This window comes from Myodes glareolus, chromosome 9 (genome assembly GCF_982192425.1).
Source record: "Myodes glareolus chromosome 9, mMyoGla1.1, whole genome shotgun sequence".
In the NCBI taxonomy this organism is placed as follows: Eukaryota; Metazoa; Chordata; class Mammalia; order Rodentia; family Cricetidae; genus Myodes; species Myodes glareolus.
Window position 1 is genome coordinate 47,587,080 of NC_142034.1, and position 12,679 is coordinate 47,599,758.

Genomic DNA, 12,679 nt, shown 5'->3' on the forward strand with positions numbered 1-12,679 from the left:
GGTTTCAAAGACAGGACATGTAATCTACTGACTTGGCCGTTCAACACCACATTACAAGCAGTTTCCCCGTGCCCCAAATACAGATCATTGGGAAACAAATGATTTATGGAAGATAAAATGGGGACTATTTTCACATTCAGACAAACAATAATGTCAAGTATGTTTGGACTAGAGATTTTATTTTAGAAGTGTAAAGGATGGAGGCGTAATATATTTGGCATTTTTAATTTAGGTTTGTTTTATTTAAGTTTAATGTTAATTCCATGCTGTGTTTCAGTAAGAACAATACAGATGCTGCATCTGTGGCTCCAGTCAGACATCCAGTAGTACAAATTAGCTTCAAGTTACACATACTGAACAAAAGAGGTTGAGCGAGCGGAAGAGGAGGAGGGAAGGAGGCTAAGGAGCGAGGGAAAAGGAAGAGAGTTGAACACGCATGCAGGCTTCCATACCACCTTCAATGCTAACCTGCTTCAGAGGGGAGGAGTCGGCAAGAATGAGCAGCCACGGATTGTTGAACTGTTACCAGCACCATGCCTTTCAGCAACACTTCAGCAGAGTTCCAAACACATTTGACAGCAAAACCATTATAACAAACTCCCCCAAAACATCTCAAGCTAATATCCAATTAAGTTTAAACATTGGTATAAAATTCAATTTAAACAATTAAAAAAAGGAAAAATGACAGCACATATGCCTCTATCGTGTGATTAATCTTTCTTAGATGCATCACCTAGAAGTCTAATGGCTTTCAAATGTCATTTCCATTTCTAATGATGATCTTGCCACATGTGGCTGGAGACAATACAGTAATGCTGAAAAAGCCTCTATGCAGTCCTGTTAGTGTCGTAAAGAACCTAAAAGCTGGGACCAGTAAAATCCACAGAAATTCACTCTTGCCTTTAAGAACTTCTGAAAACTGTTTGTTTGTTTGTTTTAAAAAAGGGGAGGGGAGAAAAAAAAGAGGAAGAAAGAAAAACAACAGGGCAGGAACCTAAATTCTGAGACCAAATGTGAAAGTCAAATTTGGTGGTTCTCAGTGACAATGGGGAACTTCCAAGGGGAGGGGAGGGAGGGAGGGTGATCAGAGATGTGTTCTCTTGTTGGCTTTAGTACGTCTCACTGATTTTCATCTTCCACATCCTGCAGCGCTTCTTTATTCTGCTCTTCACCTGTAAGGAACAAGGCATAATTACTTCACACTGTCACACGCTCTAATGGTCAAGCTAAAGGTTCGCAGCTTCACTACAACTGTTAGCAAACTTGGGCAGGCAGAGATCTTCTAACCTCACATCTGAGGGGCTTAAACCAAGTGCTGCCAACCACCAACCACAGTCCTGAAACAGTCAAATGTTAGAGGATGATAAAATTAAAACTTTTAAAGGCAAAGAAATCAAATGTCTCTGTTAAACAAGCTCTTCAAGAGTATACAGCAGAAAGAATACTCTTAAACTTCAAGCCTTTGTGTGTTTCTTGGGTCAAATACTCTTTCTCAACCTTGCCTCTTCAAAAGCAACAGCATTTTGCTTTTTATCTTGGGGAGCGGGAGCAGGAGAAGGGGCCATCTACCCACAAGCTATCCTTCCAGGGAATAAAAGCGAGCACGACCACAGGAGTTCTATGGTGTCTGGGAAGATGTGCTACTGTGCTGGGCTATTTCTCCGTATGGTGGCCAGATAGGCCACACAGTGGAGTCTTTTCTTCAAAGTAAACCACTCGGTCACTGAGGTTATTACAGAAGGGCATTTGGGCCAGCTCTCAGACTATTTCTCTTTACTCTTTGAACATGACAATTAGCCTGCCAAGTTTCAACTGCACTGTGGCATGCAAGAGAAAGTCAAGTTTATTCACTGGAGAGTCACCTACCTACTTATAAGCATTAATCAAGTCAGCCACAGTTAAGGAAACATGCGAAGCTTTTGTTAAGAAACGATCCAACAGGTAAAAATTATATTTTGTTGTATATTTTAATATGGAAAACTACAAGTTTGAACAAAAAAATAACCACTCAATTAATCAGAAGGTAAGGTGTATAGCATGTACTTAGCATGCATAAGGCTATATGTCCAATCCCTAGCAACACATAAAAATAATACATAACCATACACTCAGTTAACTGCTACTAAACAAATTTTTAAAGTGCTACCAAACCATTTAAAAAAAAGCACCTAACAATAGAAATGGCTTAGATGGTAAGCTTTCCATTTATAATGCGTAAATGTAGCATTTATACTAAGATCAACTTTTAAACAGTCTGATGCACCACCACAGCAGTAAGCATCAAGTGAAGAGCTATAAACATTCTTGTAAGGAAATCTGACATTGATATGTGATTAACAAGTCAGGTCTTTATCACAGCACAAAAGTTCAAGGCCTTGAGACACTGTCTCAAAAATAGAAGTTATTTAAAGCACACGGAGGGTTTAACTTATAAGATAGAAAAGACAGTCGGGCGGTGGTGGCGCACACCTTTAATCCGAGCACTCAGGAGTCAGAGGCAGGCGGATCTCTGTGAGTTCGAGGCCAGCCTGATCTACAGAGCTAGTTCCAGGACAGGCTCCAAAGCTACAGAGAAACCCCGTCTCAAAAAATCAAAGATAGAAAAGACATGCAAAAACAAACATATCCATCTCCTAGGAAAGAATGGAGGGAAGCTAACTCTTCAGAGCAGTACATCCAAGCTCAGGAGCTTGCATGTTTTGTCTCATCTGCAACAGGAACAAGTGGCAAGTATAATAAGAGACCACAGGAACACATACAAGCAACTGGCAGACATGGCAAGAGTCTCAGCCACAAGTCATGAAAGTCACTGCATATATAAGGCACACCCAAGTAGACAAGGCAGGTAGCAGGCCACAGCTGTCTCCAGACTTAGCACCTGAGAACATAATCGGGTGCGTCTCTAAGGACAGGTGGAAACAGGCAAGCATGATCAGTGAGAACCAAACTAAAAGCAGAGCTCCCTGCACCACAGCAATGACTTACAAAGTGGTTTTAAAGGAAGAAGAGTTGGGCTTTCCTTTAGGAATCTACAGTCAAGAAGAGAGGGAGGGAGAGCAATCAGATGAAAGTACATCACAGAGAAACAAACCACAACAGGACAAAGGAAACATCCACGAGTCCCAGGAGTCAGCTCTGGTCTTTCTACGTGAATAAACTCAAGAATTAACTTGTCTAGTTGTTCCTTTTACTCCTAAGAAACCTCTGGAGGCTTATAAACTGGGGAAGGGCCCACAGATATATATTTTTTGCCTAGAGGAAGAAAAGGAGCAAGCAGGGCAAACACATTTCCTCTCTATGAAACAGTCATTTTTGCGGTGTGACCTCACTAAAGAATCTGTGCTTCATACATGTACTTCAGCATGCACATGTGTGTGCACATATACACAATTTTTTTAAAGGAATTATCTCACTGGGTTGATGAGATAGCTCAGCAGTTAACACTGGCTATTCTTGCAGAACACGGGTTCAGTTCTCAGCACCCATGTGGTGGCTCAGAGTCATGTGTAACTCAAGTTCCCAGTGATCTGACACCCTCTTTCAGCCTCTTCAGGTACGAGGCAGGCAAGTAAGCATGTAGTACACACACACACACACACACACACACAGGCAAAACACTCATAAAATAAAACAAAAATTATGTTCCAATAAATTAGACCAGTCATTAGCATACTTTACAAAAAAAAGACACAAAATAGGTAAGTAAAACATACACATCATTAGATGTCCTCAATTCACACACTTAATGACACTGATTTTCATGACCAGCAGTAAAATAAAAGGGCTCTAACTTTAACCAGGTGGTGGTGGTACATGTCTTTAATCCCAGTACTTGAGGGGAGGCAAAGGTAAGTGGATCTCTTCAGTTCTAGGCCAGCCAAGGCTACACAGACAGAGAAACCCTGTCTTTAAAAAAAAAAAAAAAAAAAATTCAACAAAAAGTGCTTGAACTTAAATTGAATGCTGGAAGACTGCTAATCCCTCAACAGAAATATGTTCACATGTACACCCTCACGACTGAAGAACTGTCCTGGAAAATTGTAAACGTGAGCTGGGCAGTGGTGGCGCACGCCTTTAATCCCAGCACTCGGGAAGCAGAGGCAGACAGATCTCTCTGTGAGTTCGAGACCAGCCTGGTCTACAAGAGCTAGATCCAGGACAGGCTCCAAAGCTACAGAGAGACCCCATCTCAAAACAAACAAACAAAAACCAAAGTAAAAGTGCTTGCTACACAAGTATAAAAAGACCACATAATGAGGCAGGTGTGAATCTATTCAAATACTTTGAATCTCAGTGCTGAAGTGGAGAGAGATGGGTTTCTGCAGATGTTGGGGAGCCACCATAGACACTGACACACCCACGGTGGATGGTACCTCTGGCCTCCATACATATGAAGAATAATTTACAGGGCCTAGTAAGATGGCCCAGATTAAGATGACATATTGTAGTGCAAGCCTGACAATGGGATAATCCTCAGCACCCAAGTAAAGGAGGAAAGAACATGAGCTAGGGTGTGGTGGCACAAACATAGGCAGGTTGATCTGAGATCAAGGCCAGCCTGGTCTACACAGAGAAACAAGGAACACATGGCACCCACCCAGCAGAAGTTGGAAAGAAACTCCACAAAATTATCTTCAGATTTGCACGCATACACAAATGAAACTTTAGTAAATAGAGTTTAAATCTGTATAAATTATATTTCATTCATGTAATGGGGGGATGGAGGGGCAGGATTTCACTATGTAATCCTCACTGGCTTGGAATTCACTAGCAGACCAAGATGGCCTCCAAATCAAAGACCTGCCCACCTCTGCCTTTTGAGTGCTGGGATTAAAGGCAAATGGCTACATTACTTTTATTGATGTTGGTTTATCATTGATAAAGAGCTACAACAGAATACAAACTTGGCAAACTTCGCGACTTATTGTAATGATGTAGCTCAGGTAGGCCTCAAATTCATTATATATAGGAAAGTACTCTACCTTTCTTTTTCTTTTCTTAGGAAAGATCTTAGAGACTGGCAAGATGACTCAGTGTGATGGAGGAGGGTCATCTGTCTATGTGTTACTTTCATTGGTTAATAAAGAGACTGCCTTGGTCTTTTTGATAGGCCAGCCCTTAGGTGGGTGGAGTAGACAGAACAGAATGCTGGGAGAAAGAGGCAGAGTCAGAGAGCTGCCTGCCATGAAGCTGCCAGGTCAGACATGCTGAATCTTTCCTGGTAAGCCACATCCTCGTTGTGAGATACAGATTATTAGAAATGGGTTGAATCAATATGTGAGAGTTAGCCAATAAGACGCTACAGATAATGGGCCAGGCAGTGTTTAAATGAATACAGTTTCCATATAATTATTTGGGTAAAGCTAGCAAGGCGGCTAGGAGCCCGGCAGGACGAAATTATTTGGGTAAAGCTAGCAAGGCGGCTAGGAGCCCGGCAGGACGAAAAGCAGCCTGCTGCTCCTTCTACATCAGTGGGTATGAGCTCTTGTACAGGGAGGGGCTGGAGAAATGGCTCAGTGGTTAAGAGCCATCTGCTCTTCCAGAGGCCCTGAGTTCAATTCCCAGCAGCCACATGATGGCTCACAACCATCTGTAATGAGTTCTGGTCCCCTCTTCTGGCCTGCAGGCATACACGCAGACAGAACATTGTATATAATAAATAAATCTTGTTAAAGCAAGATGATGACCCCATTCCAAATACCAATATCCACATGAAAGCTGGGCAAGGCTGCAATTGCTACAATATGGGAGCAGAGACAGGCAAACAGTGGGAACTCAATGGTCAGCCAGGCTAACCACAATGGTTTTGGATTCAATTGCTTTGGATTGAATAAGATCTTGTCTCAAACAGTAAGGTAGAAAGGGATTTAAGACATTCCACATCATGCTATGCCTCCACATGTGCTTGAGTACCAACACTAACATGGGTGCACATAAGCCCACACACACGTAACTAGTATATATGCCCCCCCTTTTGTATTTTGTGTTTGAGACCAGGTTTCTCTGTATAGCCCTGACTGTCCTAACTAGACTTGCTCTGGAGACCAAGCTGCCCTTGAAATTAGAGATCCACCCGCACTCCCAGTGCACCACCACTCTGGTGGCTCTATCAAGATGGTAGGAAAAGTGTGTAGGAAGTTCCTATCATGTATCTCATTACAACACTTGTCTTGTAATACATAAATACTTGATTACTTAGTGAGCTTTTAAAAGCCGAACTAACCAAGTTTTCATATGAGCACCACAAGCTAAAGTCAAAAATCAAACTCAACTTCGCCAGGGAAAGAAAATGGGTAACATTCATAACCAATGCATTTTCAAGGTCAATACATGTCAACCAACCAGAAACTGTAGTTAGAAGTAAGCTATTAAATATAAGCTTCTGCTTAAGTAACACACTTAACATGACTGTGATTAAAACAGAAAAACTAGATGGGTGGTGGTGGTTCATGCCTTTAATCCTAGCAACCGAGAGGCAGAGGCAGGGGAATCTCTGTGAGTTCGAGGACAGCTGGTCTACAAAATGAGTTCCAACAGCCAGGGCTACAAAGAGGAACTTTGTCTTGAAAAACCAAACAAACAAACAAAAGTAAAAACACAGATAAACTCCGAGATGGGAGATAATTCAGTGGGGAGTGCTTGTTGCTCTTGGAGATACTTCTATTCCCATGCATGAGAAGTTTAGGCATGCATGCTAACAAAACACTTCTCATTTAAAAAAAAAATTCAAGCAATCTTGGGGTTGGAAAGATGACTCAGAAGTTAAGACCACTCACTTACTGCTCCTCTTCCAGAGGACCCAAGTTTAGTTCCTAGCACCCTCATGATGGCTCACACCTGTTCCAGGGGATCTGACCACTTCTTCTGGCCACTGAAGGCACCAGGTACACATATGGTAAACAGACATATGTGCGGCCAAAACACCCATACACATTAAACAACTGTTTAATAATGAATAAACCTTACTTTAAAAAAACCTAACACGTTTGTTTCCATTTCCCTACACTAACTTTATAAAATTACCTCATAATAGATATTCAGTAGTTTTCTCATCAACCCCAGATAAAACTGATCTTTGTCCAGACACCGATGGCCCAGGCCTTTAATCCCAGCACTTGGGAGGCAGAGACAGATGGATCTCTATGAGTTTGAGGCCAGCTGGTATACATAGCTAGTCCTAGGGCATCCATGGCTACACAAAAGAAACCGTCTCAAAAAATTACAACACCAAAAAACAAATAAAAAAAAAATCTTTGGAGAATGAAGTATAGCTAAGTGTTAGAACATGTGTTTAATTAACATGCACAAGGGTCTGGAATCTACCTACACACATATAGGCACACACACCTTATCAACAAATTAAACTTCAACTATTATATTTGAAGTTAAAATTTATACATGCATTCTCCCAAACAGCAATTACTTCCCCCAAAATAGTAACTTTGCAAATGAAAACCCAATACCAGACAATACCAGAACTCTTAAGCATGGACCTAGGGACAGATCATTTTATTTCTCGTAGAACCCTAGAGGAAAATAGTTGCCTTTTAGTGAAAAAGATTTCTATTCAGAGACTATGGTGTGGCCAGAGGTGAAGTATGTAGCTGGTACACATAGACCTGAGGTCTGAAAAAAAAAACCCCATCAGGGTTGTTTCATTAATACCCACTAATGCCACGGTTTTATAAACCCCTACCGCCCACTCCCAACAGAATTTCAATAAGATAAAAGGAAATGATGGGGGCTAGATATCTCAGTGGCTAAGAGAACTACCTGCTCTTCCAAAGGACCCAGGTTCAATTCCCAGCACCTACATGGAGGCCTACTCCTATTCTAGGGGCTTCATCATTGCCTTCTGGCCTCTGACATTCATGTGGTAGCAGACATGTAGCTAAAACGTTCAAACACATAATATTAAACAATATAGGTTTAAAAAATAGAAAGGAAATGGTTTCCAGTCATTTCTTCCTTATAATGATTACAGCATACTAACAAATCATTATTAAAGACAAAACTTTTACAATTTTGAATATTGGCATGATATTTCTACAGACGTATGAAATTGTCAAATCGGCCCTTTACTTCTCTATTAAGGGTAAAAATGGCACTTGGGCATCATTCCCTATAGAAAGAATAAATCTTAAATACTGCAGACAGGCTATGAGTCTCAATTATATACAAAGATTAAGAAAGGCACCAAAAGAATTCCTAGAAGAGGCAACCACCCAAAGAGAAACATCTGGGCTTGCTTACCATCGCCCTGCATGTCTGAGGTCCAAAGCGTCAGGTTATCACGTAGCAGCTGCATGATAAGCGTAGAGTCCTTATAGCTTTCTTCACTCAGCGTGTCCAGTTCTGCAATAGCGTCATCAAAAGCTGCTTTTGCCAACCTGAAATGAATATACCGTCAGTACTCAATTGACAATAAAGATAGCAACAATGGGCTATTTCTCAGTTACTCTAGCAGTCCCACTAATATAAAGGTAACACAGACAAATGCTGAAAGATAACTTCAAATAAAAATATGAAAGACTTGGTATTTTTGTTCAGCTTACTTTTAACTTAAATAAAAAACTTTTTAAAAAATGTATACTTAGAATTCTGTATGAATGCAACTGAAGGTCAGATGACAACCTGTGACAGCTGCCTCTCTCCCTCCATCACACAGATCCCAAGACGGTTGGAAGAATGACACATGAGAACTGAATGCTCAAAGCTAGGCTAAGCCAGATACCCAGTACCAAGACTGAACGAATGTAATACATAAAAATTAAGCCAACAGACTCCTGTGACAGCCTAAACAGAAGGAAGCTCCTCTGGAACCTTGGCACTTCACACTAGGAACCTGCTTCCTCCATTACTTACCTGCAGGCACGGTCAGGGGAATTAAGAATTTCATAGTAGAATACGGAAAAGTTGAGAGCAAGACCTAAACGAATGGGGTGCGTTGGAGGAAGTTCTGTCATGGCAATGTCACTAGCAGCTTTGTAAGCCACGAGGCTGTTTTCTGCGGCCTCCTTCCTGTCATTTCCTGTGGCAAACTCAGCCAGATACCTGTGGTAGTCCCCTTTCCTACAACACAACAGCAAATAAAATCCCAATTAGAAACTTCTTGGAGCATGACAATTTTTCTATCACATTGTATATGACAAAATACAGCTTAATGATTAACATATATATTTATTTTAGAAACTTTAAAAACAATTTTAGAATCCGTCAGCTTGGCTCATCTCTTCTTTCCTTAATAAGGATTTCTTATTTAAAATTGAGAAGCTCTCACCGAAGACAACTAAAGCAAAAATCACCTAACTAGTATAAAAATGTTTCCAAAGAAGCACATATTCATCAATCACAATACACATTTGCTGCTGTCACTGCAGCGCCAGGACATCTGAAGCCCTGAGCACAACATGCTCCTACTATTCCTGAGCTATACCCAGTCTTGTAATTTCTCCACAGATAGTTAAGATTATACTGTGAACTTCGCAGCTTTAGCTAAGAGGAATGAAACCACAAAAGCAAAAACCCAGGCAGGGTGTGGTGACATATAATCTTAGGAATCTGATAGAAAGATTATTTGGGCCAGGCAGTAGTGGCACAGGCCTTTAACCCCAGCAGAGCCAGGAGAATCTCTGTGAGTTCAAGGTCAGCATGGTCTACAGAGTGAGTTCTACCCTTTGCCCAAAAAGAAAGAGAGAAAAGGGGGGGAAGGGAGGGAGAGAAAAGAGGAGGGGAGGGGAGGGGAGAGGAGGGGAGGGGAGGGGAGGGGAGGGGGAGAAAAGAGGAGGGGAGAGGAGGGGAGGGGAGGGGAGGGGAGGGGAGGGGAGGGGAGGGGAGGGGAGGGGAGGGGAGGACAGGACTACTCTAAAACTGAGGCCAATCTCAACCGAGTTCCAGACCAGCCAGGGCTGCCCAGACAGACCTTGTTCTCAGAATAAGCTGGGAATGTGGCGCACACCTTAACCCCAGGAAGCAGATGTAGGAACCTCTGAATCTAGGCTAGTATATGGTCTACCATCTTGACTTCCAGGCCAGTCAAGTATATAAACAATGGGTGAGAGTGGCAATGATGACCAAAAGTTAAGGTATTTTGTACAATAGTCTGGCAATCTCAAATGCAACAATATATTAATTCTTCATTACCACAGTATTTGTAACTAATTAAACTTTAGGCTTTGGTAACTAACCCTCCAATATTCAACTACTTTAAGTCAAAGTTAAAAACCCACATTTAAAAAGTTATGGTTCTAAGGCTAACTTTAAATCTCACATTTTCCCTTCTAGTATAGAACCTACATTTTATAATAGAAAACCTTGGACTCGCCAGTGTTAGCTGCTGGAATGAGGTGTTTGTCCAGTACATCCAGAATGTCACAACAGATTAATTTGAGCTCAGTTTCAACCTAGGGAGGGAAAACATCCGATTAAGCTTGGCAATTCCAAAGTCTTGTTATACAAAGTTTAATCTGAAGAACCCAGTCTTAAACAGAACATCTTATCTGTTTCCAAACTCTTTCCCCAAACCTTAAGTCAGCAGAAAACTACTCAGAGTATAGGAAGTCTCTTGCTCTTTAAACCATGCGCACACACCCACAGTTCCCCTAAAGAATCACCAGTGTGTAATCCAAGTTCTTTCTATGTGTTAGACACTTACATGAATTAATTTCCATTATAAGGTACCAACTATAAAGGTTACTCTTAGTTGTTTACTTGACTACACTTGGAAGTAACTAAAACCAAAGCAGTTGGGCAGACCTGGGAGGGATTTTTTGAGTTGGGAGACCCCACCCTAAATTCAGATCATGTGAGGTCAGAAGATCACACCTTCTGGGGGCAGCTCACATAAAAGGACATGGAAGAAGGAAGTGCTTTCTCAGCTCACTCTCATGGGCAAGTTCATCTATCCTGAACCATTCCTTCTCTAGTGCTAGCACCTACACTAGGAGATTCCGAAAGGGACTGAAAACTAGTAGTTCTAGGACCTCCCAGAGACTCAAGCACCAGTTTGGGAATGCTAAGACATCCAGTCTTGTGGACTAAATGACTTCTGAACCCTTGGCCATTCTGTCAGGAGATAACTAATATCAGACTACTCAGGTCATAGCCTGCAAGTGGCTCTAAGAAGTCACAAATGTTGTATATACACTCATTTATTTATTTGAAAGATATAGCATTTTCCCGAAGGCCATCTACTTAAAAGAACTTTAAAAAACAATGGGAGAATGAACTAAAGTATATAATTTAGTGGTAGGGTGCTGGCCTAGAATGGACCAATTCCCAGCATCACAAGTATGTAAGGAGAGGTAGGTGACAGGATTTGAACCAAAGCCACAACTCAAACCCAGACAGTTTGTCATCAGTACTATGTTCCAATATTCACTTCATTGTAGAGATCAGACCCAGCTACAACAGCAAAAGAACCTGTAGGCCAAATTAAATGCCGACATAAATCTACTGGTTTGCAATGTCTAAAACACGTGGCATCTCTGAACATGTTTCACATGAACATGTTTCACGTGTAAGAATACAATAAATTTGTGACAGTCATGTGAATACCTGATGTTGGTAATTCGCAAGAAGGGAATTTAAGAGACCAGCAAATGTGAGAAGAAACATGGGAGCGCTTATTTACAACCTTCCTCAGTTTCTAAAGAATAGTAAGCGTAAATGATATTCCCATACCACAAACTTTTTCTGAAAACTAGTAACATTGTTGTGCTTTATATATATTTTATATGACATGCTGGCCAGTGGAGCAGGCTTCTCTACTGAACCATAAACTCCTAACTTTGTATAAAAGGAGCTATAATAATAAAACTGGGCCTTATGCAAATTGCACCATAGCCTCTTGGGCTGGCTGTGCCTGAAGTCCCTGGTTTCCAGCTTACAGCTCTTCCAGCAATAAGTGGTGAGGAGAGGCGACTGGTGGCCAATCTCTCCCGAACATGTTCATCTCTCTTGCTCTCCGTTTTCTGTAATTCACAGGCACTTTTAAGAATTCTTCCATTTTTCTTCTATAATCTTGCCCTTAGTTCAATAAGACTGCCTACACCTCTCTTGAGGTGTTGTTACAGTCTCCTAGATCCTTACTAGCTACTACTCCAAACATCAAACTCACCTTTAACATCACTGCATCCCTCCATGGCCTTCTCCCTCGTTCACAAAGTAACTATGGTCCACTATTTTTCCAGTGACTTGATATATCACCATGGTATAAACAAACCAAATCTGCTTCCTCACCTGCCTGTGTTTCAACAGCACTAACTTTCTACCCTACCCTGGACAGTCCATCCCTGGTCTCCTCTTTTTCTAGTTCCTTATTCCTATTAAGATCATCAAGACTTCAGACTCTTGGCTTTACCTCCCAATTAGCCAGTTTTCCCCTTGTCTCCTCATCACATCCTATAATCTTAACCATAATTTTTCTCAATTTCTTCATGTTAGAGGAACACCAAATTGTCTGTCAATCCATATTCTTTGTTCCAAGGTATCTAAGGGCAATGATAATTCCAACTTACCTCAAGACCTCTAGCATGTTCCCTAAGACAGTTGTATCCCAGTTTTACTACCTATAAATTTGGATAATAGCTACTTTTTCAGGGTCTTTTTTTTTTAACTTACTTCTTAATATTGTTAGGTATTAAGCCCAGAACCTTACACTGGGAGGCTTCCATTTTTG

The 12,679-nt window shown here is 41.2% G+C and overlaps 1 protein-coding gene across 2 annotated transcripts in view; it reads right to left on the reverse strand.

The window, feature by feature from the left end:
• Positions 1 to 213: 213 nt before the first annotated feature.
• Positions 214 to 12,679, reverse strand: part of Ywhae (tyrosine 3-monooxygenase/tryptophan 5-monooxygenase activation protein epsilon) — a 35,632-nt gene continuing 23,166 nt past the window's right edge. The window contains exons 3-6 of one of the 2 annotated variants that reach the window (XM_085695336.2): positions 10,297 to 10,403; positions 8,866 to 9,072; positions 8,254 to 8,390; positions 214 to 1,172 (exon numbers count right to left, since the gene is read on the reverse strand). In XM_085695336.2, coding sequence (XP_085551462.1) covers positions 1,120 to 1,172; positions 8,254 to 8,390; positions 8,866 to 9,072; positions 10,297 to 10,403 — 504 coding nt within the window. In that variant the 3' untranslated portion in view covers positions 214 to 1,119. Of the gene's footprint in view, positions 3,030 to 8,253; positions 8,391 to 8,865; positions 9,073 to 10,296; positions 10,404 to 12,679 lie in introns of both variants that reach the window. The other variant, XM_087910304.1, reaches the window with a different exon arrangement.